The 23,992-nt window shown below is 41.9% G+C and overlaps 5 protein-coding genes and 1 non-coding gene across 6 annotated transcripts; 3 read left to right on the plus strand and 3 right to left on the minus strand.

Annotated features, from left to right (window-relative positions):
* Positions 1 to 3,220: 3,220 nt before the first annotated feature.
* LOC104426209 (protein JINGUBANG) lies at positions 3,221 to 4,640 on the plus strand. Its single transcript, XM_010039184.2, has one exon. The coding sequence runs from the start codon at positions 3,296 to 3,298 to the stop codon at positions 4,367 to 4,369; it is 1,074 nt and encodes a 357-aa protein (XP_010037486.2). The 5' UTR covers positions 3,221 to 3,295; the 3' UTR covers positions 4,370 to 4,640.
* Positions 4,641 to 8,860: 4,220 nt separating this feature from the next.
* Positions 8,861 to 10,425, minus strand: LOC104426210 (protein MHF2 homolog). The gene is made up of 6 exons (XM_010039185.3): positions 10,324 to 10,425; positions 10,181 to 10,229; positions 10,044 to 10,084; positions 9,525 to 9,570; positions 9,350 to 9,403; positions 8,861 to 9,272 (listed from the first exon to the last, which is right to left on the minus strand). Exons 1-6 carry the CDS (start codon positions 10,348 to 10,350, stop codon positions 9,169 to 9,171), a joined length of 321 nt encoding a protein of 106 aa, XP_010037487.1. The 5' UTR covers positions 10,351 to 10,425; the 3' UTR covers positions 8,861 to 9,168.
* A 93-nt stretch (positions 10,426 to 10,518) lies between these two features.
* Positions 10,519 to 10,590, plus strand: TRNAT-UGU. The gene has a single exon. It is a non-coding gene; the product is annotated as a tRNA-Thr (tRNA).
* Positions 10,591 to 10,628: 38 nt separating this feature from the next.
* LOC104426211 lies at positions 10,629 to 11,369 on the plus strand. The gene has a single exon (XM_010039186.3). The coding sequence runs from the start codon at positions 10,810 to 10,812 to the stop codon at positions 11,221 to 11,223; it is 414 nt and encodes a 137-aa protein (XP_010037488.2). The 5' UTR covers positions 10,629 to 10,809; the 3' UTR covers positions 11,224 to 11,369.
* Positions 11,370 to 11,876: 507 nt separating this feature from the next.
* Positions 11,877 to 14,007, minus strand: LOC104426213 (leucine-rich repeat receptor-like serine/threonine/tyrosine-protein kinase SOBIR1). The gene is given in 2 exon segments (XM_039304582.1): positions 11,877 to 13,359; positions 13,362 to 14,007. Coding segments are annotated over 2 exon segments (1,902 nt in total). The 5' UTR covers positions 13,969 to 14,007; the 3' UTR covers positions 11,877 to 12,064.
* A 7,428-nt stretch (positions 14,008 to 21,435) lies between these two features.
* On the minus strand, positions 21,436 to 23,657 carry LOC104426215 (leucine-rich repeat receptor-like serine/threonine/tyrosine-protein kinase SOBIR1). The gene has a single exon (XM_010039188.3). The coding sequence runs from the start codon at positions 23,522 to 23,524 to the stop codon at positions 21,614 to 21,616; it is 1,911 nt and encodes a 636-aa protein (XP_010037490.1). The 5' UTR covers positions 23,525 to 23,657; the 3' UTR covers positions 21,436 to 21,613.
* Positions 23,658 to 23,992: the final 335 nt, after the last annotated feature.

The following is a 23,992-nucleotide window of genomic DNA, read 5'->3' on the forward strand; positions in this document are numbered from 1 at the left end:
GGTGACCCTCACTTAGTTCTGGTAAGGGACTTTGCACCCTTGCCCATGGCTGCGAGGGCTTGCTTGCTCTCACTTGCCAAAATGAAGAAAAAGAAGAAAGAAACAAATTATAAAAAAATTCAAAAATTTATTAAAAATGTTCACTTTAATGCCGATCATGTCAATTTTTCTTATCATTTATAAACCTTACTTTAAATTAACCAATTTCTTTTAGAAATGGCAAACATCAGTTAGAGTGAATTGCCATCTTTTATTCGATTAAGTACTAACTAGTTTTTCTTAGCTGCCAACTTTTCTTATTGTTTACCAATATCTTATTTACCTTTCTTGATTGTGCCACAAATTTTCCAATTCTTATGTGAAATACTAGCACTAGTTTAAGTTATTTACCAACGTTTTTCTTTGATTAAGTGATGAACTAGTTTTGAGTTACCAAGTGGCTATTAGTTTTTTTCAACTTAAAATTCTATTGGGTTATTTAATCAGGGAAAAAAGTTGGTAAATTACTCAAGTAAAGTTTAGTGATTTCATATAATACTTTGGTAAATTTAAGATGTTATCAAGAAAGGCAAACGAAAGTTGGTGAGAAGTAAGAGAATCTTTCTTTCTTCCTTTCTTGAGTAATTTAAAGCAAACCAAATAAATGTCGGTATGGTAATTTCATAAAAAAAAAAAGTTGGTAAATCACACAAATAAAGTTAAGCAATTTCATATAATACATTGTAAATTTAAACCGCTAATAAATAAAGTAAATAAGCATTGGTAATTTTAGAAAAAGGCAATGACAACACAAATATCAGAAACTTTTCCATTTTTTTGATCGAGTATCCAAACTTTATTTTATTCAATCAAATACCTCGACTTCAAGTGTGGTTCAAAGTGAGACCTCCATTTTAAATCATGAACCGAAAGTGTCAAATTGAACACGGATGACGGTGAATAGTTGTTGACTATTCATATTGGCATTTAATATGGCCTCTTCAAATGATGCCACATCTACGGAAAGATATTAAACTACGAAAAAAGCGTCATCGCTCTCATCATCACCCCACACTTATATAAAGACGACAATAATTTTTGCTTAGCAACCCAACCACTTCAAAGAACTGAGCTTAACTTTTGCTAAATGAGCTGGCCTTGTCAGCAAACCGACATGGTAATTTGTTTAAACGAAGACCTCCCATTAAGCTAAATTTGGGAAGTTGAAGTACTTAATTGAATTTTAATTTTTTTTTGGCATTATTGTAAAACAGACAAAGATTCAAATATTTATGTGTCATCATTTCGTTATATAATTATAAGTAACTATATAATGAGTTGGTAAGGGTAACTTAGTCAATCGCTTAATCATAAAAAAGTTGGTAAGTAACTCAAATGAGAGTTGATAATCAAAACTTAATAGATATATTAATCCTAAAATATTGTTAAGTTACTCAAATTAAAATAGGTACTCATACAAGAGTTGTTAATTTAAGACATTGATTAGAAAGGCAAACAAGGATTACTTGAATATAAGAAATTTTATTGATTTGCAAATTGTTAAAAATAGTTGGTAATTTTATAAAAAGTGTCAATAAGTTACTAACAGGTTGTCGAGAAACTACCGGACGATGGATAAATTTTTACTAGTAGTTTTTTTTTTTTTTTTTTGACATTCGCCAGCTTATCCGTAAATATACCAGTAATAGAAAAATCTTTTCGTTTTGTTGTCCTGTAATGAAAGATGTCCTTAGGACCTGAGCAGGTCCTTAAACTGCTCCTGGGTTTAAATAGGGAAGCATGGAGAACCTGCTTGTTCCCTTAGGTTCCTTTCCCAGTAAAAAATAAAGGTAGACCTCACTGAGTTACCCCGGCCACTCCCGAAAGGGAAAGGGGGCTCAACTGGGATCTCCGCGATGATGCCACCAGGTGAAACAACCTGGACGCATTACAGGGAAATGACCAGGCTAGGCTTGGATAATAACCAAGTCCTGGGTGGCCGGCCAAAATCTTTTCGTTTTGTTGTCCTGTAATGAAAGATGTCCTTGATTTTATGGAGGCGCAATAAACGATGCATTGACTCACGTTTAGTTCTTGATTTTGGAGGACTGAGTTTATTTGGGAATTTATTCCCTTTTTCTTTTCCTCTTCCTCTCTTCAAGCATTGCAAGCAACCCTATGAGGCCTGTCTCCGGCCTCCGGCAGCTCCGCCTTCTCCATCTACGATCACAGTTGTTCTCTCTGGCCATTGCCGTCGGTTCCCACTTCCTCACCAAAGCTCCTCTGTCTTTCTCTGTGGTAGCCATCATAGCCACGATAATATACTGCTCACATTTAAAATTGCTACTAATATGAGATTATCAACGCGATTTCGTAAAATTGAATACTAAGCGATATGGTAGATTGTAATTAGAGGTGAACGATTCCGGACTTTGTATATGTTGTACTTGGAATCTAGAACTTACTCATTGAAACATGTTCCTTATTTTTTGGATCTTGCAATCTACCTTGCACAAAGTAGAATGAACCTACCCTGTCATGGGTTATAGAGCCAGTTCCAAATTTTATGTGCATTATTAATCGAGCGAATATAAAAAATTATCACCTTTAATGACCACAACTTATTGTTAATCTGCTGACCATAATTTAAATTTAGACGCATGAAAAAAATAAAATATTAACAAAATATAAGTTTTAGTTATAAAATGAAAGTTCAGATTAGTGATTTCATATTATACACTCATCATTGGACGTCACAGAACATCGTAGGGCCGTGTGAAGATATATATATATAAAAACACAAAAACTTATTTTAAGTTTAAATTCAAGTTTCACCTTATCAAAACGGGTTCTTCAATTTTTTAGACCTAAAATTTATTCTACATGCTTTGAAACCTAGAACCTAATAGGTTTTTACTGATTTGATTCTTTGGTTTCAGGTTCTATCTTGGAACCATACTCACCTCTAATAAGTAAGACATAATCGAACATCCCATAAAAAATATATGTGACACTATTTATTTCTAGATATATTATGTATGTTTCTGTCTCCAGTAATTTTCAACAATTATCTTGGAAATTGACCTTGTCTTGTCTCCTAGAGTGAGGTGCCACAGTTGCTGGGGAATTTCCTGCGAGTCTCGCGGCAAAGACAAGACATAAAGATTTCAGAAAAAAACTTGCCCCTATATAGCCCGACCTCAAGCACCAACTCCCATTGGCAACATCTCTCTCTCTCTCTCTCTCTCTCTCAAATATTGGCTGGGTTTTACTGTCTGTCTGTCTGTCTGTCTGTCTCTCTAATATCACCACCGAAATGCAGCAAAACCAAATGACACTGAACCACCAATGTCTCACCTCCTTCAAAACCCTAACGCCCCACCTCAGCTGCCTCGCGGCCAACCGCAACCTCCTCTATGCTGCCGCCTTCAACCAAGTCCACGTCTTCGACTTATCGACCCGAGTCCATGTCGACTCCTTTAACGCCGCCAAACCCTCCTCTGGCTCCATCAAATCCATCGCCTTCTCCGGCTCCAAAGTCTTTACTGCCCACCAAGACCGCAAGATCCGTGTGTGGCAAATCATGGGGGCGCCATCGAGAGGACACCGCCTCCTGTCTTCTCTGCCAACCCTCAAAGACCGTTTGATGCGTTTTATCTTGCCCAAGAACTACGTTCATGTGAGGCGCCACAAGAAGCGGCTCTGGATCGAGCATAGCGACACCGTCTCTTGTCTGGCTGTCAACGAGGGTTTGATGTATTCAGTCTCATGGGACAAGAGCTTGAAAGTGTGGGACGCGTGCGAGAACAAGTGCTTGGAGTCCGTGAATAAAGCACACGACGATGCCGTCAATGCTGTGGTGGTTTCCGATGACGGGACGGTTTACACGGCATCGGCCGATGGAGCAATTAGGGTATGGGAGAAGGAGGAGAAAGAGAGGAGGCACAGGTTGATGCACGTGTTGGAGAGGCACAAATCCAGTGTCAACGCGCTTGCACTGAAAGACACTGGCGGCGACGGACTTGTCTTGTTCTCGGGGGGTTCCGACCGTTCCATTGGGGTGTGGCGAAGAGATGACGGCTGTGATCGGATGGAATTTCGGGAGGCGCTGTGGGGTCATGGAGGGGCCATATTGTGCTTGACCATCGTCGGCAATGACATGTTGCTCAGCGGATCGAGCGATCGGACGGTGAGGGTCTGGCGACGAGGCGAGGAGGGTGGTGGGTATCTTTGCGTGGGAATGATGGGAAAGCATGAAAGGCCGGTGAAGTCGCTGGTGAGAGTTTCGACTTCAACAGATGATGCTTCTGAGAATGATGAGAACGATGCGATCACGGTTTGCAGCGGAAGTCTCGATGGAGAGATTAAGCTATGGGAGATTTCTGCTTAATTAGCACCTCAGAGTCAGATTGCTTAATCATCGTCTTTTGCAAGCGTCGCGCCACGCTGCCTTCTTATTTTCTTTCGATATTTCTGAAAGTCGAGTCACAAACAAGCATGGATCGTATACTTATTCTATCATTTGATGTAATATATCCTAGTAATCGAATCAAGGTGCAGATGTAATTAGTCAATGCCGAGCCATTTCGGCAGGCTGTGTGTATTTTCCTCGCAGCTAATACAACGAGGTTACATCAAGGTTAGCTTGTGATATCTCAAGAAGTTAGCCCATATGATCAAACCGTATGAAAACACACACACGTTTTATTTTATTTTTTGATAACATGGGGCGTCAAAATCTTCTCGGCTCAAGTTATATAAGGAAAAGTACCAAAAAAATCCTAAACTTATTGCATTGATACAAATTTATTCATAATTCTTTCAATTGGATCAATTTATTTTTAAACATTTTGCATTTGTGTCAATTGAATCAATTTAAGCTAATTTTGATCGGAAATCGTTAATATGGGTGCCAACTATTTTATATGGTATGATCGGCGCTAACATGTATAATTTTTATAAATTTTTAGTATTATTTCTTTTATTTACTATTTTCTTTTCATTGTGGCCGGCGAACAAGCACGGGCTGCCATGCCCTTGGGGGACCCTCTGCTAAGCAAGGATTTGGCAATCGATGATGGCCTAGGTAGGCCACGATCCTCATCAACCTCAACAAAAAAAAAAAAAAAAAAAACAAGGAGAAATCTTTTTAAAATTCAAAAAATATTTAAAAATTTATTAATTTTGTTTACGTCAGTATTGATTATGTCGTGTAAGATGATCAATGTTCATGTCAGTGATTTTCAATCATAATTGGTTAGATTAACTTAATTATCACAAAAATAAAAGGTTTTTAGAATTAAATTGCTTTAATTAAAATGTATATGATTCAATTAGTTTTAATGTAATAAATTATGGATTTTTTTTTTTTTTAAATTCTTCAGCCATACATGCACTTTACATTTCCATTATTTTATCATACAATAATAAGATGCAACATAGCTTACTGAACGTGCGCTTTCCTTCTGGCCGGACATTGATTTGCTCCGCCAATGAAACACCACCTGCCCCACTCGTTTTTATTCCTTGAGTCATCATGTGATGTGATGGCGATGCGGGAAGGTACACAAGATCGCAGCTTTTGATGCTGGAGCGACACGAATCAACCAATAGCATTAGCTTTGCTACGTTCTTACGACTGATTTTCATTGTTCAGTGCATCTCCCACGTGATCAATAATGATCCTCCGATTTATTCTTTTCTTGCCGTTGAAAAGCTGTGCACTAAAGTCTAGATGTGCCATTTAAATAACGTTTTGTTGCCCGCATTACGATACCCCAATTGATTGTCACTAAGATTATCAAAAAGGGTTTTGCTTCCTTAGGAGAATTGGCATGGACAAATGACAAACTCAGCTAATCAGGTCCTCTGTCGGCTCAGCCTTCTTAGACTAACCTCTACATATCCACAGAAGTGGGCGCATGTGCATTGTTCTCCACAGGTTCGCAGGTCATTTTCCCTTAACAAAAGTAATTGTCTCATCGAGCATTTCAACTCTTTTGTTTGTGCACTATGTAGGGCTTGAAATAGTTCTTTAGCCGTCCTATGATAAAGATATCTTAAACCTTGCCTTACCAGAAAGGGAAAATACTTGTTTATCGTATGTTGTGTTAATCATACTTCAAAGGATCAAAAGAGTCTAAGTGCGTCCCAAAGTGACTCAGTTTTTTTATGTTTCACGGAGCAGGAAAGTTTTGTCTACATAGACTGCTCTTAACTTGAGTGTTACCCATCTTTTTTGGCCGGTTATTTATACCGTGATAGTTGGACAGAATGCCACGGATAGGTAAACAGATATGAGAATCTGTACCTTAGAGTTGGAGAAATTATTGTACGAAACGTTCACATGGAAAGGACGACGTGCTCGTGAAAGATACACGAGGTGAACTTTTTTGAAAGATGTAACAAGACAAGCATCGATTGGAGGATTTGAATTGCTTCGTATCTTTCATATTGACAGCGTTTGACCAGTAGATAATGTTTTTAATGCTGTTTGATGACCATTTACTTGTCCCCAAATATTCCCCATGATGGTGTATTAGTAGATAATCAATCCACTAAACGTTTCATGACTTCCACTGTCATCATGTTACTGCTATCCGACACCTACCCTTCAGTCTATGCCCCTGCATAGACAAATAATTCATTCCCCGATCCTTAGACACAGCCAAATCAACACACGAGGGAAACGCATCCCATCATTCTTATGAAAAACCCTGAGGTTAATTAAGGATAATTGATTTCAACGTGGGTTGATTCTTACTTTGAAATCAGAAACCAAATCAGAAAGGTCAGTTTCGCATTTGTGTAACCAGGAACTGGCCCCACTTGCTCCGAGAACCAGACTGATCAATCTCCTTCCTAGGTCGGTCTAGGAATCGACGGTGATGGTTTCGACATATGGTTTCATGACCAGAGATTCCCAGCTTAGGTATGAGAGGAACAACGAAAGCCTCAAAGCAATGTGATCAAGCTGCACAAACAAGCGAACACATAGGGCATCTTGGTCTAGAGGTTAGATCTAAGTGAGGTTCACCAGGGCGAAACTCATAGAGAAGATCCCGGCAATCACATATACTAGACACAGATTCATGACAATTCTTAGTTTATTCTTTGTACGAAGAATGGCAAAATGAGTATTTACCTTGATGAGATGTGATTGCCATCACAAATTGTGACTCACGATTGGCTCTTCAACTTGTGAGAAGAGGCGAGAGCAAGAGAGGAGGCGAGAGTCAAGACTTGAGATGAGATCGCAAGAGGAAAGCGTTGAGCGAGAGGGACTGAGGGAGGCGACTTAGGCGAGAGGTCGGCCTCAGATTGAGAGGTCAAGCAGTCAGGCTGTTAGGGTTGACACTGAAGATCTTCCACAGATAGGCTATTAGAGTTTTCTCTATTTCTTTCAATTTTGACTAAAACTTTTTAAGAAATTTTTATTAATAATAAGCATTGTAAAAAAAAGAAGGATAAATGAGTCCGGTCCACACTTGGAAATAGGAACCCATCTGATTATCACCGATTCCAAATTTTAGGAACCGGGAACCGCCCATAACCAACTCGTTTGAGCCGGTTCTAATGCCCAACCCTAAAGTTAATAGAGAATTCACTAAACTAATTACTCCGGGTAATAACAAATGGAAAATGTCTTGTCTAAGACTACAAATGAAGGACAAGTACTGTAGTTTCAGGTATCCAAGGTATGTAGTCTAGGTTAGCCAATAATGCACCTGGTGTGGAGAATATAATCTCTATCCTGAACAACTTACAGGGAAGATGAGGAGCCTACTCAAATAGCCAAACAATCTGTCAGAGAATCTCTTTACTGGTAGATAGAGTATTTAACTCAAGCTAATCGTCTCTAGCGAATGTTCCTATTTCATGTAATCCTTACTCAAGACTCAAGACCAATCATCAACAGAAGAGCAAAGTGTGAGACATATTGCTTAAAACTCTGTCTTAACTCAAGGAAGAGCACCATATGAAATTGCCTTAGTTCAGGCGCCAAACTAGAGCTTCTAAAAAAGAATGTCTAATCAGCTGACATCTACCAGAATTCGCATTATAGAAAAATTGAGAATAGTGTCGTTTCTTGAGTCAGGGGGCCTTACAGCAATGCTGAAACTTCTGAAGATCCGTAAAACCGGGTAAACTTCCAAAAACTTATCAAGAAGCTTGTCATTCCTAGGATCTTTTCTCTAAATCGAGAATAGTGTCGTTTCTTGAGTCAGGGGGCCTTACAGCAATGCTCTACACAAACTTGAATAGAAAAACTCAGCGACGCCTAGAAAACACGAAGGCAACCTAAACTCTGGTTTGGCTACAACAAAATGCAGAAAAAATTCTATGTACCGTTCACATATCTTTGTTTTCAGTCACCTACAATATTGTTACCAGCAACAAAAAGAGTTGCCTAGAAGATTGTACCCCTTTTGCAGGTATTGGAACATCAACAATTAGTGTCAATTTGAGACACCACAAACATCAGTCAGACAGCAAATGGCAATGCATTCTAGAAATTAGCTAATTTTCGTTTTTTGGAGAATCTCCGCCATATCTGTTCCTAGTTGACCCAGCATTGTATTCAAAAATCAACTTTCGAGTTTGATACTTCGGTTTCTCCAGTTAAATATTTTATAAAGAGCATAACAACGTAATCACTGACTCACAGATATAAAGCATTGCAGCATCATGTCTGTTGCCTTCATCACTATGAACTACAGACGATGGAATCACAAGGCAGCCAACTTTAAGCATGAACTATCTAATATAATCTTCAAAGATCAAATTCAGATGGAAGTCTACAGGATCTTTTGGCGTGACATCAGATAGAGCCAGAAGGAAGGAGAGAAAATAGGTTCATAAAAAGTATGTCTTGACCTCATACAGAATAAAACATGATGTACTTTTACGTAATCTTCAAAGGAAGATTTCATTTACAAATCCTGATTGAGTTAAAACTGAAATCTGACATAAGATTCCGTGAAACTTTACATCCTCACTATTTCACATGGAGCATGGAGGTTGAAACAAAAATTTATCAATTTGGACAAGGGAGTATAGTAATTAGGTTCTACCTATGAAGTACTTGTTTTTGCATGAACCAATTATCATCTGATTCTTGGAAAACATGCTAAAATTCTCATCAAAACCTGATTTTTCAGTGTCCAAGCTATATCAGGAAGGACCGTTTTAAAAGTCCAGAAGTAACTGGGGAAGAATCCTCTCCAAGTGAGTTGCTTCAACCTTTGTCATACCCTCCGCCTCAGCAATAGCAGCAGCCCTTTGCACAGCCTCTGCATCAATGTGAAGTACATGAGGCTTCTTACTATACCATCAAGGACGCAAAAAACAAATTCTGGCAAGGACGAACCAGTAATGAAGAGCCGCAAGAGTTCGCAGCTCAGCTTCAATGCATTAGCATTAGCTACATCAAAGAAGACAGCCAAGTCCTAATGAGAAACCATTTGAAAGTGGCTTCTTTTTCCATAAATAAACTGTACACGATCCTATTTCTTAAAACCGTAATGCCCAATGACTATGAGTACCAGAAGTCGGTCGATTCTTCTTGGATGTCGCATTTGCAGGTCCTGCCTGCAGCATTCATATACAGTTAGAGACCGTAAATGAACATAGATAACACAGCTCATGCTACCAAATCCAAGGAACTACAGCGAAAACCGCTTCATTCTTCTGAAAGGGAAAATTTTCATTCGGTCCTGTTCAAATTCTTGCGGCAAATATCCGACTCAGACAAATGAGTAGGCCAATTTTTCTCATTCCACAGGGGCATCTCTAATTTCATGTTCCATGCCCCCAAATTATTAGGCGGGTACCAAAACTGGGTTCTGGAGAAATCGGTTCAAAACTTGTCAAAGTCCCATTAGCTTCGAATCAATTGCGATCATCTCTCGAATTCAACCATCGAAAGCAAACGATGCCCACGAAAAAGTAGGGAAAAAAGGTTTGGAAACGAAAGCTCGCGAGCGCCTTCGTTCAAGACAAGCCTTGTCTTGTGATATAACATTACAATAAGAGGAGAAGAACGATGAATGCGCGACGGTTACCTCATTGTCCATCGCATCGGCGGCTTCATTTCTCTCGCGCTCTGCAACAACGAGCATTCCGAGTCAAAAAAGCTGATGATGGCCCGGAAAAAGAAGAAGGAAAATTAACGAGTACAGAAGCGGAGAGATGATCGAACCGAGGGCCATCCTCGTCCACACGGTCTTGAAAATCGAATGGATCAAATCCTGAACGAAACAAGAAAAATCCACAAATCACAAAATGCGAGAATCGAACGCACGCACGACGGGGACGAATGATGTGAGAAAGGGGAAATTTTACAGGATCGAAGGTCGGGTCTTCCTCCATTGGAAGCAAAGCAGATTGATTCGACGCAATGCCCAAGAACCAGGTGGTGATTCGCAAATTTCCCGCTTTCGCAGAACCGGGGCCAATTGGGGAGGACACCTATTATATAGTGGATTTTAAGAGGGACATTACAATTATTATAAAAATTGTTTTATAAAAGCCAACTTAGCCCCTATAGCTCAGTGGTAGAGCGTCAGTCTTGTAAACTGAAGGTCTGTAGTTCGATCCTGCATGGGGGCATTTCTTTTTTGCCCTTTTGGCTCTTTTTCCACCTAAGAATGACGTCCCTCCGGTCCCAAAATGACGTAAGATCTGCGCTCCCCTTTTGCAGTTCTTCTCCGTCGTCGTCGTCGTCTCCTTCTTCTTATTCAAGCCCGCTCGCTTCCATGAGCCGATCGACCCTCCACGCCTCCAGAAGCTTCGACTTTTCTTCTTCTTTTCTGTGGGAATTACTCGGGCATGTCCACTCTCATTCAAAAGCTCGCCAAGGCCGCGCCCTCTTCTCTCAAACTGTTCGGACATTCCAGGTTAAATCCGCGCCCACTTCCCGCGCCCGCCCTCGCTCCTCGCCAGACCGTCCTCGGCTCATCGAGGCCGGGTTGCTCGCGCGATTCGCCGCGCTCTCCGGGTGAGGGCATCGGCGGAGACGCGGAAAGCTCGCTGATTTCGCGGCTTCACCTGGTCTTCCCATTCGGGTTTTGCGGAAACCCAGGTCCCAGCCCTTCGGCCGCTCTCGATGGTGCGGAGCCCGTGGACGGCGACGACGCTGGGCGCGTGTGGGCGGATAGCGTGAAGAAGAAGAGGAAGAGGAAGATGAACAAGCACAAGTATAAGAAGCTCAGGAAGCGCCTCCGGCGAAAGGCCAAGTCGTAGTTTGGAATTTGAATTCGGTGAAAATTCCGATGCGGCAGCGTTCGATGAATTTGTTTTTGTTTTTTTTTTTTTTTCTCTTGTTGTTGTCCATAATTGTGACTGTTGTGGGTTCTCTGAATGAAGTTCTTGGTCCGCTTTTGCAGTAAGATATTTTATTGAATCTAGTATCGAATTATTATTTACCTATGCAATACCGACGCGGAATCCTGAGCTACTGATAAGAAAACAAAGAAAGGCGAAATTTAGGGTGGAATGTCAAGTCTACTAGCCTTTCTGTGGATTAGCAGACCTGCCTCTGTCCAAATCACAGCTTCTGCCTGCGTATACGCTGGTCCATCTCCATCCTAGTGACGATGGAAGGGGCTTATGTGATAAGGAATGCTTGGATAATCTCATTGTTGGGTGAGCACTAAAGTCGGTAAGCAGGGAGTGTGATCCTTTTAGGTTAGCAAATTGTTCCGACGCATCATGGCAGAGTGGCGTGATTTCTGGGTCGACAGTTTATTTCGATTATCTTAGACGTTAGAGGCGTATTGAATTGCTAGTGCTGTTCTGCATTTGCTTTGCAAGGAAAGTGCATGCGAATATCATGGCAAGGAAGTGGAAGGTCTCTTCGCCTCTCTTTTCTTGTTTCAGAGTTATACGAGTTAGCAGTCGCATAAGAAGATAAAGGGAAATTGCATTAAAACATAGAAATGACACTAGACACGACTTAAGCTTCATAGGACCGACACATCTTAAGCTTCATAGGACTATCTTTCTGAAGGTACACACTACCTTTCTAGTTTGGTCATATATCCTTATTGTGATACATCTGGAATCACAACATCTACACAGAGGCCTAGTGCTTAATCTGAGATAACATGCATCGCACGTCCTTACTGGTGGGCCTGTACTTTGGCTCATCCAGTGTACAGTAGTAGGCGACCTTTAAAACCAGCAGCATTTGCTCCTCGAACCCATTGCCAATCAACATTGGGTCAATTGCTTGTTGAGGATTGTCCCCAGTCATCACATTTCTCAACCACTTGACCAGACTTATTTCTTGGGTGCGTTGGAAGAACTCATCCGATGGTAGTTTCCCGATGACCAGGGCAGCAAGCAGAACACCGAAGCTGTATATATCGCTCTTCTCCGTGAACTTGAGAGTCAGATGGTACTCTGGAGCAATATATCCCAAAGTCCCTACGACATTGGAGCTCGTGACATGAGTATCGGTATCTGGCATAGCTTTTGCAAGCCCAAAGTCGGATATTCGGGCCTCCATGTCATCATCTAGAAGGACATTAGCAGGCTTGAGGTCTCGGTGGATGATCCTCGGATTGTGGTTCATATGGAGATATTCGAGCCCGGCTGCCACTCCCAGCGCAATTCGGTGCCTCGTGACCCAATCCAACTCTTTCTGACCTTGTGAAACCTTCTCTAGTAAATCCTGTAGGCTCCCATTTTTCATGAACTCGTACACGAGTAAGTGGCAGTCGGGACGAGTCAAGTGCGCCAGCAAGGGAAGTAAATTGCGATGTCGAATCTGGCCAACAGTCTGTATCTCGGACCGAATTTGGCGCATTTTCCTATCCAGGTCTCTGGTGTCTCCTTCTATTAGCTCTGTTGCATCCCTGGGAGGTTGAATTATCTTCTTTATAGCAATCATCTTTCCATTGCTCGCGGGTATCTCGGCCTTGTAAACTTCCCCGCAGCCGCCTCTGCCAATGACTTCCAGTGATGACAGTCCCTCTTCGCTCTCCAAGAAAGCCAAATCCCTCTTCTTGATCATCGGGGTAAAGATTGTTGGGCCGGAGTCTCTGCGTCCCCCTCGGCTCGCCAAGGTCAGCCAAAAGAGCAGCGAGAAGACGAACACCAATACGATTAAAGCAGCTGCTCCAGCTAGGAACCCTAGTAGCCACCCACTTAGCTTCCTTCGGCTTTTTTTACTTTTGGATGGTTTGTTTTCTGATGGAGGAGGAGCTGGAGTACTTGGAGCGTTTGATGGTGTTGGTGCAACCACCGGACTGTTGGGTTTCGGTCCGGGTCTCTTGCTAGGACCCTCTTCAAAAATGTAACGTCTCGGTAGAGTGTCACCGGATGGTTCAGCTCTGTTCAGCGATGGCACTGGACCTTCAAGAAACAAGTTCCCGAAACATCAAAGAAGCGGAGATTCCGGAATGAGCGTATGGAAGCTGGAATTTTCCCAGTGAAGAGATTATCAGAGAGAGTGAGTTTTTCCAGGTTGGGGAAATACTTAAGGAAACTCAAATCCCCAGTGAATTTATTTGAGCCAACATCGAGCACTCGGAGACGATTGAGAGAAGACAATTCAGATGGAATTTTTCCTGAAAACCTGTTGTTTCTGAGGTTCAGAATTTCCAGTTTGGTACAGTCAACAATCTGGGAAGGTAGTTGGTCAACAAGCTTGTTGTTGGACAGGGTGAGCTCTTTGAGTTCGGAAAGCCGTCCGACTGCCGGGGAGAGCGACCCCTTGAGCTGTTGCGACTTGAAGACGAGTCTTGTGATTCTCAGGACATAGGTATTGTTGCTTGTGAGCCTTCTTTCGCAGATTACACCAGGTAGGTTGCATGGTTTGGTGGAGGCTAGATGAAGCTGAATGTCAATGCCCATGTCCTTTTGGATGGTTTTGAGGGCATCGAGATCCAAACGGTCAGGCACCAATCTTGCATGAGCTAGGACGAAGAGAGAGAGTATTGACAGGAGGAAAAGGCGGGTTTTGCCGCCAGCAGCAGGCGCCATATGGTTGCGGATTCCGGCGACGGGCTTGTTTTAGATTAAGAGAGAGAGAGACTATATTTGGCTATGAGGAATTCCGGATTTTTTTATTGGCTATTTGCTCTCTGGAGCTTCCATGTCGGATGATTAGTGCGTGGTTGGCTTTTTAAGCAGAACCTCTGTGGAAAATATTGCACGTAATGGACTATTTGCATTGACTTGCTTTTGATGAGTTTATGATTTTGTTTGTATTTGTGTCTGGACTTTTCTGAATGTGGAAAGGGAGTGAAAACCACAGCAAGTTCTTCGAACAAGCATAGCGATTGGGGTTGCATTAACTTTTTCAACTGCCAATTGTTGTAAGGAGATGGTCTTTGAATCCTCTCTTCAATCGACCGGGTGATGGTACCATTGGAGGGAGGGAAAGAACCAAATGCGGAGTAGATGTTGCGTATGACTGAATTCTGTTGCGTTTGTGTATATAATCTGGTGAAATGCTTACTGTTCAGAAGATATATACGAATGTGATAAATATCAGTCGTTACATGATCGTGTCGTCTTTTTTCTTTCCCTCCGCAGGTTTAGAAATTATTGTTTGATCGACCGAGTGAGATACGTGAACTGCCATGCCACAGATTGGCAGAGCACCGGCCTCGCGACCATCAAGAGGTAACACGGAAAACAGAGTACCCTGTCCTCTGTACTCTGCAGACTCGCGATATGTTTTTCGCTCGCATCCTGGAGAGAGACGGGTTTTAGACGCCATATTCGAGTATATACGAACTGTGCAAACCTTAATTGAGCGACACAAAGCCGACGAGTCTAAAGGCGAAGGGCGTGTGTTCCGGGTTGTTAAATTATGTCTCGAATTTGAGCGTTTGCAAAACGCAATCAACTTGGATAAATTTTATATAATTTGATTATGAATATATTTTTCTGACAAAGATAATATTCAAGATTATACAAAAAAAAAAATCGAAATTCTTTTTTGGGTCTTGGATGTCTTCGGGCAACAAAAGAAGTTCCGTTGGACTCCATAAATGTTTACAAAAACGGAAATGATATAAAATAAAAGAAAAAGTAAGGGTTTCAAGGCGGGCTTAGGTCAAATTTTTTACCTTGGCACACATACGAAAAGGAGAACTAGAAAAGATAATATTCAAGATTATGCACAAAAAAAGAAATTCAAATTTTTTCTTTGGGTCTTGGATGTCTTCGGTCAACAGAAGAAGTTTCGTTGGACTCTATAAAGGTTTACAAAAAAGGAAATAATATAAAATAAAAGAAAAAGTAAGGGTTTCAAACCTTTACTTGAAAGAAGCCGTGTGAAGCCTTGAACAAGAATGCAAAGCCGTACATATGCGGACCAAAGCAGACGATCTTGATTATCAATTACGGATTGGTTGAAATTGAAACCATTTAGGTTGAAAGCCACAATGCCGATACCTAAAGCAGTGAACTAGATACCTACTACTGGCTAAGCTAGGAAGAAGTGCAAAGAACGGAAATTGTTGAAACTAGTCGGCCAAAATAACCACGGGTAGCTATGATATTATAAGTTTCTTCCACATGAAAAAGACGTCCAAAAAGAAGCTGCGGAAGCCTTCAACAAGAACGCGTAAATTGAAAGTAATGACGATGGAGAGTCATTTTCTTGATTTTAGTAGTTAATGCGAAAGGACGCATGTCCTTTTTGTTAAATTAACGCCTCGAGTTTGAATTCGGATAACGATTTGTTAAATCGAATTTGTTGATAAAGATTTTCTAAATAGATTTTAAATTGGAATAAAAATTCCAAAAAAAAGAAAAACTCAAGAAGTGCCGCGAGAAGCTGCACATCCACGACGAGAGAGGAGCCACACGAAAGAGAGAGAAAAAAAGGGAAGTTTTTCTGTGTCTTCCCTCTGCAATTACGAGTTCTCATTGAAAAAGGGAATGAGATCGTGGGGTCTAGAGTCAAAGTGTCGACTGTGGGCACACATGTATAAGAACATATATATAAATTCTCCCTTTGGCGTGAAGGTGAAGCCTCTGCATGTGAAAAGGTAGGCCCAAAAGTCAAGTCTTGACTTTTGGGTGCATGTCTCCAGGAAGAAAAGCAGTCGAAACCTCTTTGCAAGTGGAGCCCAAAAAGCTGGTGGGCCCAGGTCAAATATTTGACCTTTTGGGTACACGAATTTTCCTTTTAGTGCTCCTTAGTTGCTGCTTTGCGCGAATTGCTCCTTTATTTCCTGGCTCTCTGTTCTTAGTCGCTTCCTTGGGGGCTGAGGGTTGGAATGCCTTGTTGTTATCTCTTTCCCGCTTGTTTCTTTTGTTGCTGTGCCCTTGTGGCTTTCTTGTTTGCTTATGTGGCTTTTACATTGGCTCCCCTACACTTTGTCTCCTTTTGAGGATTGAGTGTAGGTTTTTGGTGCCGATCTTTTGTATTTGCCTTAGCTTTATTAATATATTTATTACCTTTACCAAAAAAAAAAAAAACCTTACGAAAGAAAAGGAGCTGCACGTAGAAGCCGTACACGTCAAACTGCAGAGAGCTGCGCGCGGTTTTGTTTTGAACTTGAACGCGTCATAATTTTGTGCCATGAATTTATATTCAAGTGAGATATTTATTTATAAACACTTTGAATTTGAGATTAAATTTATGTATAAAAAATACTTGAGCGTGTGAGTGATTGTAAACTCTGATTCTCCGATTATAATGAATTATTTGCTGTTGGCTCTCTCCGTGGACGTAAGTACCGATATTCGAATCGAACCACGTAAATTTCTGGTATACTTATTATTTCTCGTTTATTTCTCTAGTGATTTCATGTTAACATAAATTGCAAGATCCTGTCATTTCCGCGTATAGTATTCCAACACTTTTCACTTCCATCTTCCGAGCGATGAGCAAGAAAAGTGCCCCAACAATGTTTAACAATTGGAGTTCCGGTGGACGTCAACGACTTAAACGAGTGAGTATTGTAAAGGGCTAATAAAGTATTAATAGGCGAAATGTTATGAATGCAACATTATGGTTGTTGCCGTTAAGTTACGAATAAAGTCGTAATCGATTCAAGCTGATCCGTTTGTGGAAATATCGGGAAACCGTAAAACAGCAACAGAGGGGACCACATCCGTAAGTTCTAATGACCGGAAGGATAGAGTTTCAATTGCATTTTAGGTGGTTTGTACAAGCTGAGAATAGTCCCAGTAGATAGCCGCTTGACCTTTGAAAAACATACAGAGAAGTAATTTTGGATAATTGCCCCCAGATAAACCTAAAATTAATCCTAACGGTACATCAATATCCCAAATTATGTTCACAATATATTCGAATCATGTACGAGATTTCACATCGCATATGGACGAGTTAGCTATCAAACAGATTCAACTTATATATTCTAGCATCTTAATATTTTGCACTCAACATTTAGCTTTGAAATAAATTTTAAATTTTCGATCAAATGGACATATATATTTTTATCTCTATTAATCAAGAAGTTATTCATGGGAAGTGTTGACCGCTGAGTGGTAAAAGTAGCCGAAGAGTGTGTATCATATGCACGAGTTCAATTCACCTCAACTCGTCAAATATTTACGTACATTTACCGAGAGTTTTGTCCTCTAGCAATGAGCTTATAATATGGTTTTGTGTTTTGCTCAGATTGATCCTTTTGAAACAAGCAGGTTAGGCTCTACAAATTTTTTGTTCATATCGTGTGCTCAAGTGGGCTTTCACCAATAAGCGCGCTTACACCTCCGTACACCCGTTGAAACATTAGCTCATTTTTGTTCTTTTTCTAAACGAATGAGTTAGGGCCTCTTTGTTAAATTTTTTTTTGTTCCTTAGAACAAAAATTTCTATTATTTTATTTCGGGAAAAAAAAAAAGAATAGAAACGTATTTGGTAAAACTTTTGTTTCGAAAAACAAAAGATCTTTTTTTATTTTATTTTCGAAAATAGATTTAAAAAGAAACAAGAAATAGAAAAAAAGTAGCTTTTTGTTTCGAGAATAATTTCTAGAATCAATTTTTCTTTCTCTTCTTTCTTCTTCTTCTTCTTCTTCCTTTCGGCCGATCATCGGCCTTGGCCATCGGCACCGGCGATCGGCTAGACGAGGCCGTGACCTTGTCGGAGCGTCGCTGGCCCCCGGAAATGCCGAGCCATGGCGAGGCTCGTCGGCCTAAGCCTCGCGCCGGCCACGGCGAGGCTTGGCCTCCCCAACCGGCGTGAGGTTGGGTCTCGCTGTGGCTAGGCTAGCCTCCGACAAGCTCACCGGGCGGCCATGATGGTGGTCGACGACCGGCCAAAGAGAAAAAGGAAAAAGGAAAAAAATAATAAAAGAATTATAAAATTAAAAGAAATAAAAAAATATGAGAATGTTACCAAACGCGGCCTTATAGACCATACAGAAAAAAAGAAATAAGCATGAAAAGGCCCGTGGATTACATGGCACAATGGTGGGATATGGGCCTTGATATTCATGAGCACAAGGTGCAAGGTCTGAATTAGCCCAAGCCCAACTTCTAAATTGAGAAATCCTTCAAAATTCGTGGAAGGAACAAGCAGTCGAAATAGTAAAACTATATATTTATCTATTCACTTTTCTATATATACACTCTTCGGCCTCAGATTTTTTATTTGAAAATTTTATGATAATCGCTCCATCTCTTTTGAGTGCAAAATTATAACTGTATACAGATAATATCAGAATTCATGAAGATTACAATGAATGCCGAGTAAATCACAAAACTCTCGCATTCCAAATTTAAATTCGAGATGATTATGACTCGATTACATTCCAACACTCTTTATGTATATATAATTGTTTTGTTGTTCAGTAATTTGAAAATTGCTCGATTTTTCCCCGGTTTCCCGGTAAATACTTCTGCTACGAAAAAGGGTTGGGATAAGCGTGAAGTAGAAATAGAGACATATGTCATGAACAGTGACATCATTCTGGGCCTGGCGTATATCTGCCTCGACCCGGTGCCCGTGTCCCCAAGAACTCTTCGATCTCTACTTTCGCCAATCGCCATCTCGCTCGCTCTCTCTCGTGGGTTCGATTCCTCATCGTTCCAACGGGTAACCGCGCTTCCTCGCGCATGGAGGAGATTCTCTTTCCCTGGCTCCTCTGATTCGCGATCATACCCGGCTGCAAATCGGGTCGCTAGGGTCGTTGCGCTCGATGTTGCTGACGCCCCCGCTAGTTCGCGCGCTAGTAATTTCCATCGCGAGAAAAATAGGAAAGAGTGGATCAAGGGTGAATCTGGTCGAGTTCTTCGTATGCAATGAGGTGGATAAGTCTTAGCTTCGCCTTTTTGAAATAAAGGGTCGGTTCCTGATGATTCCGTCCCGGTCAAGCAGCATCGGCAGCTTAGTGGGTTTGTTAGTTTCAACTAGATGGTGAGGGATACAGTTAAAAAATTTCATCTTTGTGGGTTATGGGAGGGAAAGAGACAATTTTGAGCCTTTTCTGAAAATGAGGATGCACAGAGTATCCGATATTGGAGCAGATAATGGATCTTTCCGGCATAAATAGAGGAAAACTAGCATGTGGCTTTGAATATTGGGTACATCCAGATTATTTTCTGGTAGAATTTCGTGGACGAAATCGGGACTGTGTCTTTGATGTGCTGAATTTTGTTGGACGGATTTCATAATGTAGCCTTGATTTGTCACCTTAGCAATCAAGCCAGTGTTGAGGTCACGCCCATTTATGTTGTAAGGTTGTGACTTGTGATTGATGGCATCGGTTGTAGCTTTGCACATGAATATAGTGATACAGTATAAGTTGTACTGTCCCTTTCACTAAAGCTTTCTTTGGCTACTCTAGTCATCATACTTCACTGTAGGACTATGCAGGACAAGGTTCTCTGATGTAGAGAACCTGCTATATTACATCGGGTTGTTCTCCTTTAGACTGCACCTATATTTTTGAAGTTCTATCTAGAGAATTCTAGCATGTTGGAACTTGTCCAGGATAACTGACGGTCTGTATTGTAGATACACTTTGGTTTTTTACTGTCTCGCTCTTTAAATCGTTTGAATTTACATTGGCTTGTGCTATCTGTTTCTTTTACTTGTATCGGACCATTATAAGGGAGGAACAAATTCTGTTTTGTAGCAGTTTTCGAGTGGAAATGGCATAGATAGGAACAAAGCAATGGTGGAGCAGTTGCAGTGCTATGGCATTTTTAATTCAAAGAAAGTTGCTGAAACAATGGAGAAGTTGATAGGGGTTTATTCGTTCCAGCTGGGACTCCAGCTTATGTTGATAGCCCCATGGCAATTGGTTACGATGTCACCATTTCTGCACCTCATATACATGCGATGTGCCTTCAGTTGTTGGAGAAAAATTTGCAGTCCGGCATGCATGCTCTAGATATTGGCTCAGGTTGTCATGTTAATCCTTTTTCTAGAGATCATGTCTACATTGAGATGCACATACATTCTCCACAATTTGCGCGTCCTCTTTCATTTGTGGTCTTCTTCCTGTAAATACTTAAATCTATCGGAATTCAGATAGAGAGGAAAATAATCATGCGTGCTCACCTTAGTAATGATTCAGCTGACAATTCCCCCATTCGTGACTTGCTGGGATTTTATAATAAGTACGCCATGAGAGCACAGATTTTGCGGCTTCACCCGGTTTTCGCATTCGGGTTTTGCAGAAACCCCGGTCCCAGCCCTTCGGCTGCTCTCGGTGGGGCGGAGCCCGTGGAGGGCGATGACGCTGGGCGTGTGTGTGCGGGTAGCGTGAAGAAGAAGAAGAAGAGGAAGAGGAAGATGAACAAGCACAAGTATAAGAAGGTCAGGAAGTGCCTCTGGCGAAAGGCCAAGTCGTAGTTGGGAATTTGAATTCGGTGAGAATCCGATGTGGCAGCGTTCGGTGCATTTTTGGTTTTTTTTTTTTTTTTTTGTCCTGTTGTTGTCCATAATTGTGACTGTTGTGGGTTCTCTGAATGAAGTTCTTGGTCCGCTTTTGCAATGAGACGATGTTCTTGTATCTAGTGAGATCGAATTGTTTTTTTAACTATGCAATACCGACGCGGAATCCTGAGCTGCTGATAAGACAACAAAAAAAAAGGTAAACTTGAGGGTGGAATGTCAAGTCTACAAGCCTTTCTGTGGATTAGCAGATCTGCTTCTGTCCAAATCACAGCTTCTGCCTGCGTATACGCTGTTCCATCTCCATCCTAGAGACGATAGAAGGGGCTTATGTGATAAGGAATGCTTGGATAATCTCATTGTTGGGTGAGCACTAAGGTCGGTAAGCAGGGAGTGTGATCCTTTTAGGTTAGCAAATTGTTCCGACGCATCTTGGCAGAGTGGCGTGATTTCTGGGTGGACAGTTTATCTCGATTATCTTAGACGTTAGAGGCGTATTGAATTGCTAGTGTTGTTCTGCATTTGCTTTGCAAGGAAAGCGCGCACGAATATCATGGCAAGGAAGTGGAAGGTCTCTCTTTTCTTGTTTCAGAGTTATACGAGTTAGCAGTCGCATAAGAAGATAAAGGGAAATTGCATTAAAACATAGAAATGACACTAGACACGACTTAAGCTTCATAGGACCGACACATATTAAGCTTCATAGGACTATCTTTCCGAAGGTACACTGCCTTTCTAGTTTGGTCATATATCCTTATTGTGACACATCTGGAATCACAACATCTACACGGAGGCTTAGTGCTTAATCTGAGATAACATGCATCGCGCGTCCTTACTGTTGGGCCTGTGCTTTGGCTCATCCAGTGTACAGTAGTAGGCGACCTTTAAAACCAGCAGCATTTGCTCCTCGAACCCATTGCCAATCAACTTTGGGTCAATCGCTTGTTGAGGATTGTCCCCAGTCATCACATTTCTCAACCACTTGACCAGACTTATTTCTTGGGTGCGTTGGAAGAACTCATCCGATGGTAGTTTCCCGATGACCAGGGCGGCAAGTAGAACACCGAAGCTGTATATATCGCTCTTCTCCGTGAACTTGGAAGTCAGATGGTACTCTGGAGCAATATATCCCAAAGTCCCTACGACATTGGAACTTGTGACATGAGTATCGGTATCTGGCATAGCTTTTGCAAGCCCAAAGTCGGATATTCGGGCCTCCATGTCATCATCTAGAAGGACATTGGCAGGCTTGAGGTCTCGGTGGATGATCCTCGGATTGTGGTTCATATGGAGATATTCGAGCCCGGCTGCCACTCCCAGCGCAATTCGGTGCCTCGTGACCCAATCCAACTCTGTCTGACCTTGTGAAACCTTCTCTAGTAAATCCTGTAGGCTCCCATTTTTCATGAACTCGTACACTAGTAAGTGGCAGTCGGGACGAGTCAAGTGCGCCAGCAAGGGAAGTAAATTGCGATGTCGAATCTGGCCAACAGTCTGTATCTCGGACCGAATTTGGCGCATTTTCCTATCCAAGTCTCTGGTGTCTTCTTCTGTTAGCTCTGTTGCATCCCTGGGAGGTTGAATTATCTTCTTTATAGCAATCATCTTTCCATTGCTCGCGGGTAACTCGGCCTTGTAAACTTCCCCGCAGCCACCTCTGCCAATGATTGTCAGTGATGACAGTCCCTCTTCGCTTTCCAAGAAAGCCAAATCCTCAGCTTTCTTGATCATCGGGCTAAAGATTGCTGGTGCGGAGTCTCTGCGTCCCCCTCGGATTGCCGCCAAGGTCAGCCTAAAGAGCAGCGAGAAGACAAACCCCGAGACGATTCCAGCAACTGCTCCAGCTAGGAACCCTAGTAGCCACCCACTTAGCTTCCTTCGGCTTTTTTTACTGTTGGATGGTTCGTTTTCTGATGGAGGAGGAGCTGGAGTACTTGAAGCGTGTGATGGTGTTGGTGCAACCTCCGGACTGTTGGGTTTCGGTCCGGGTCTCGTGCTAGGACCCTCTTCAAAAATGTAACGTCTCGGTAGAGTGTCACCGGATGGTTCAGCTCTGTTCAGCGATGGCACTGGACCTTCAAGAAACAAGTTCCCCGAAACATCAAAGAAGCGGAGATTCCGGAATGAGCGTATGGAAGCTGGAATTTTCCCAGTGAAGAGATTATCAGAGAGAGTGAGTTTTTCCAGGTTGGGGAAATACTTAAGGAAACTCAAATCCCCAGTGAATTTATTTGAGCCAACATCGAGCACTCGGAGATGATTGAGAGATGACAATTCAGATGGAATTTTTCCTGAAAACCTGTTGTTTCTGAGGTTCAGAATTTCCAGTTTGGTACAGTCAACAATCTGGGAAGGTAGTTGGTCAACAAGCTTGTTGTTGGACAGGGTGAGCTCTTTGAGTTCGGAAAGCCGTCCGACTGCCGGGGAGAGCGACCCCTTGAGCTGTTGCGACTTGAAGACGAGTCTTGTGATTCTCAGGACATAGGTATTGTTGCTTGTGAGCCTTCTTTCGCAGATTACACCAGGTAGGTTGCATGGTTTGGTGGAGGCTAGATGAAGCTGAATGTCGATGCCCATGTCCTTTTGGATGGTTTTGAGGGCATCGAAATCCGAACGGTCAAGAACCAATCTTGCATGGCCTAGGACGAGGAGAGAGAGTATTGACAGGAGGAAAAGGCGGGTTTTGCCGCCAGCAGCAGACGCCATATGGTAGCGGATTCCGGCGACGGGCTTGTTTTAGATTAAGAGAGAGGCTATATTTGGCTATGAGGAATTCCAGATATTTTTTTGGCTATTTGCTCTCTGGAGCTTCCATGATGGATGATTAGTGCGTGGTTGGCTTTTTAAGCAGAAGCTCTGTGGAAAATATTGCACGTAATGGACCAGTTGCATTGACTTGCTTTTGATGAGTTTATAGATTTTGTTTGTATTTGTGTCTGGACTTTTCTGAATGTGGAAAGGGAGTGAACCACAGCAAGTTCTTCGAACAAGCATAGTGACTGGGGTTGCATTAACTTTTTCAACTGCCAATTGCTGTAAGGAGATGGTCTTTGAATCTTCTCTTCAATCGACCGGCCGATGGTACCATTGGAGGGAGGGCAAGAACCGGATGCAGAGTAGATGTCGCGAATGACTAAATCCCGTTGCGTTTGCGTACAGAATTTGGTGAAATGC

Source organism: Eucalyptus grandis, chromosome 11 (assembly GCF_016545825.1).
Source record: "Eucalyptus grandis isolate ANBG69807.140 chromosome 11, ASM1654582v1, whole genome shotgun sequence".
Lineage (NCBI taxonomy): Eukaryota > Viridiplantae > Streptophyta > Magnoliopsida > Myrtales > Myrtaceae > Eucalyptus > Eucalyptus grandis.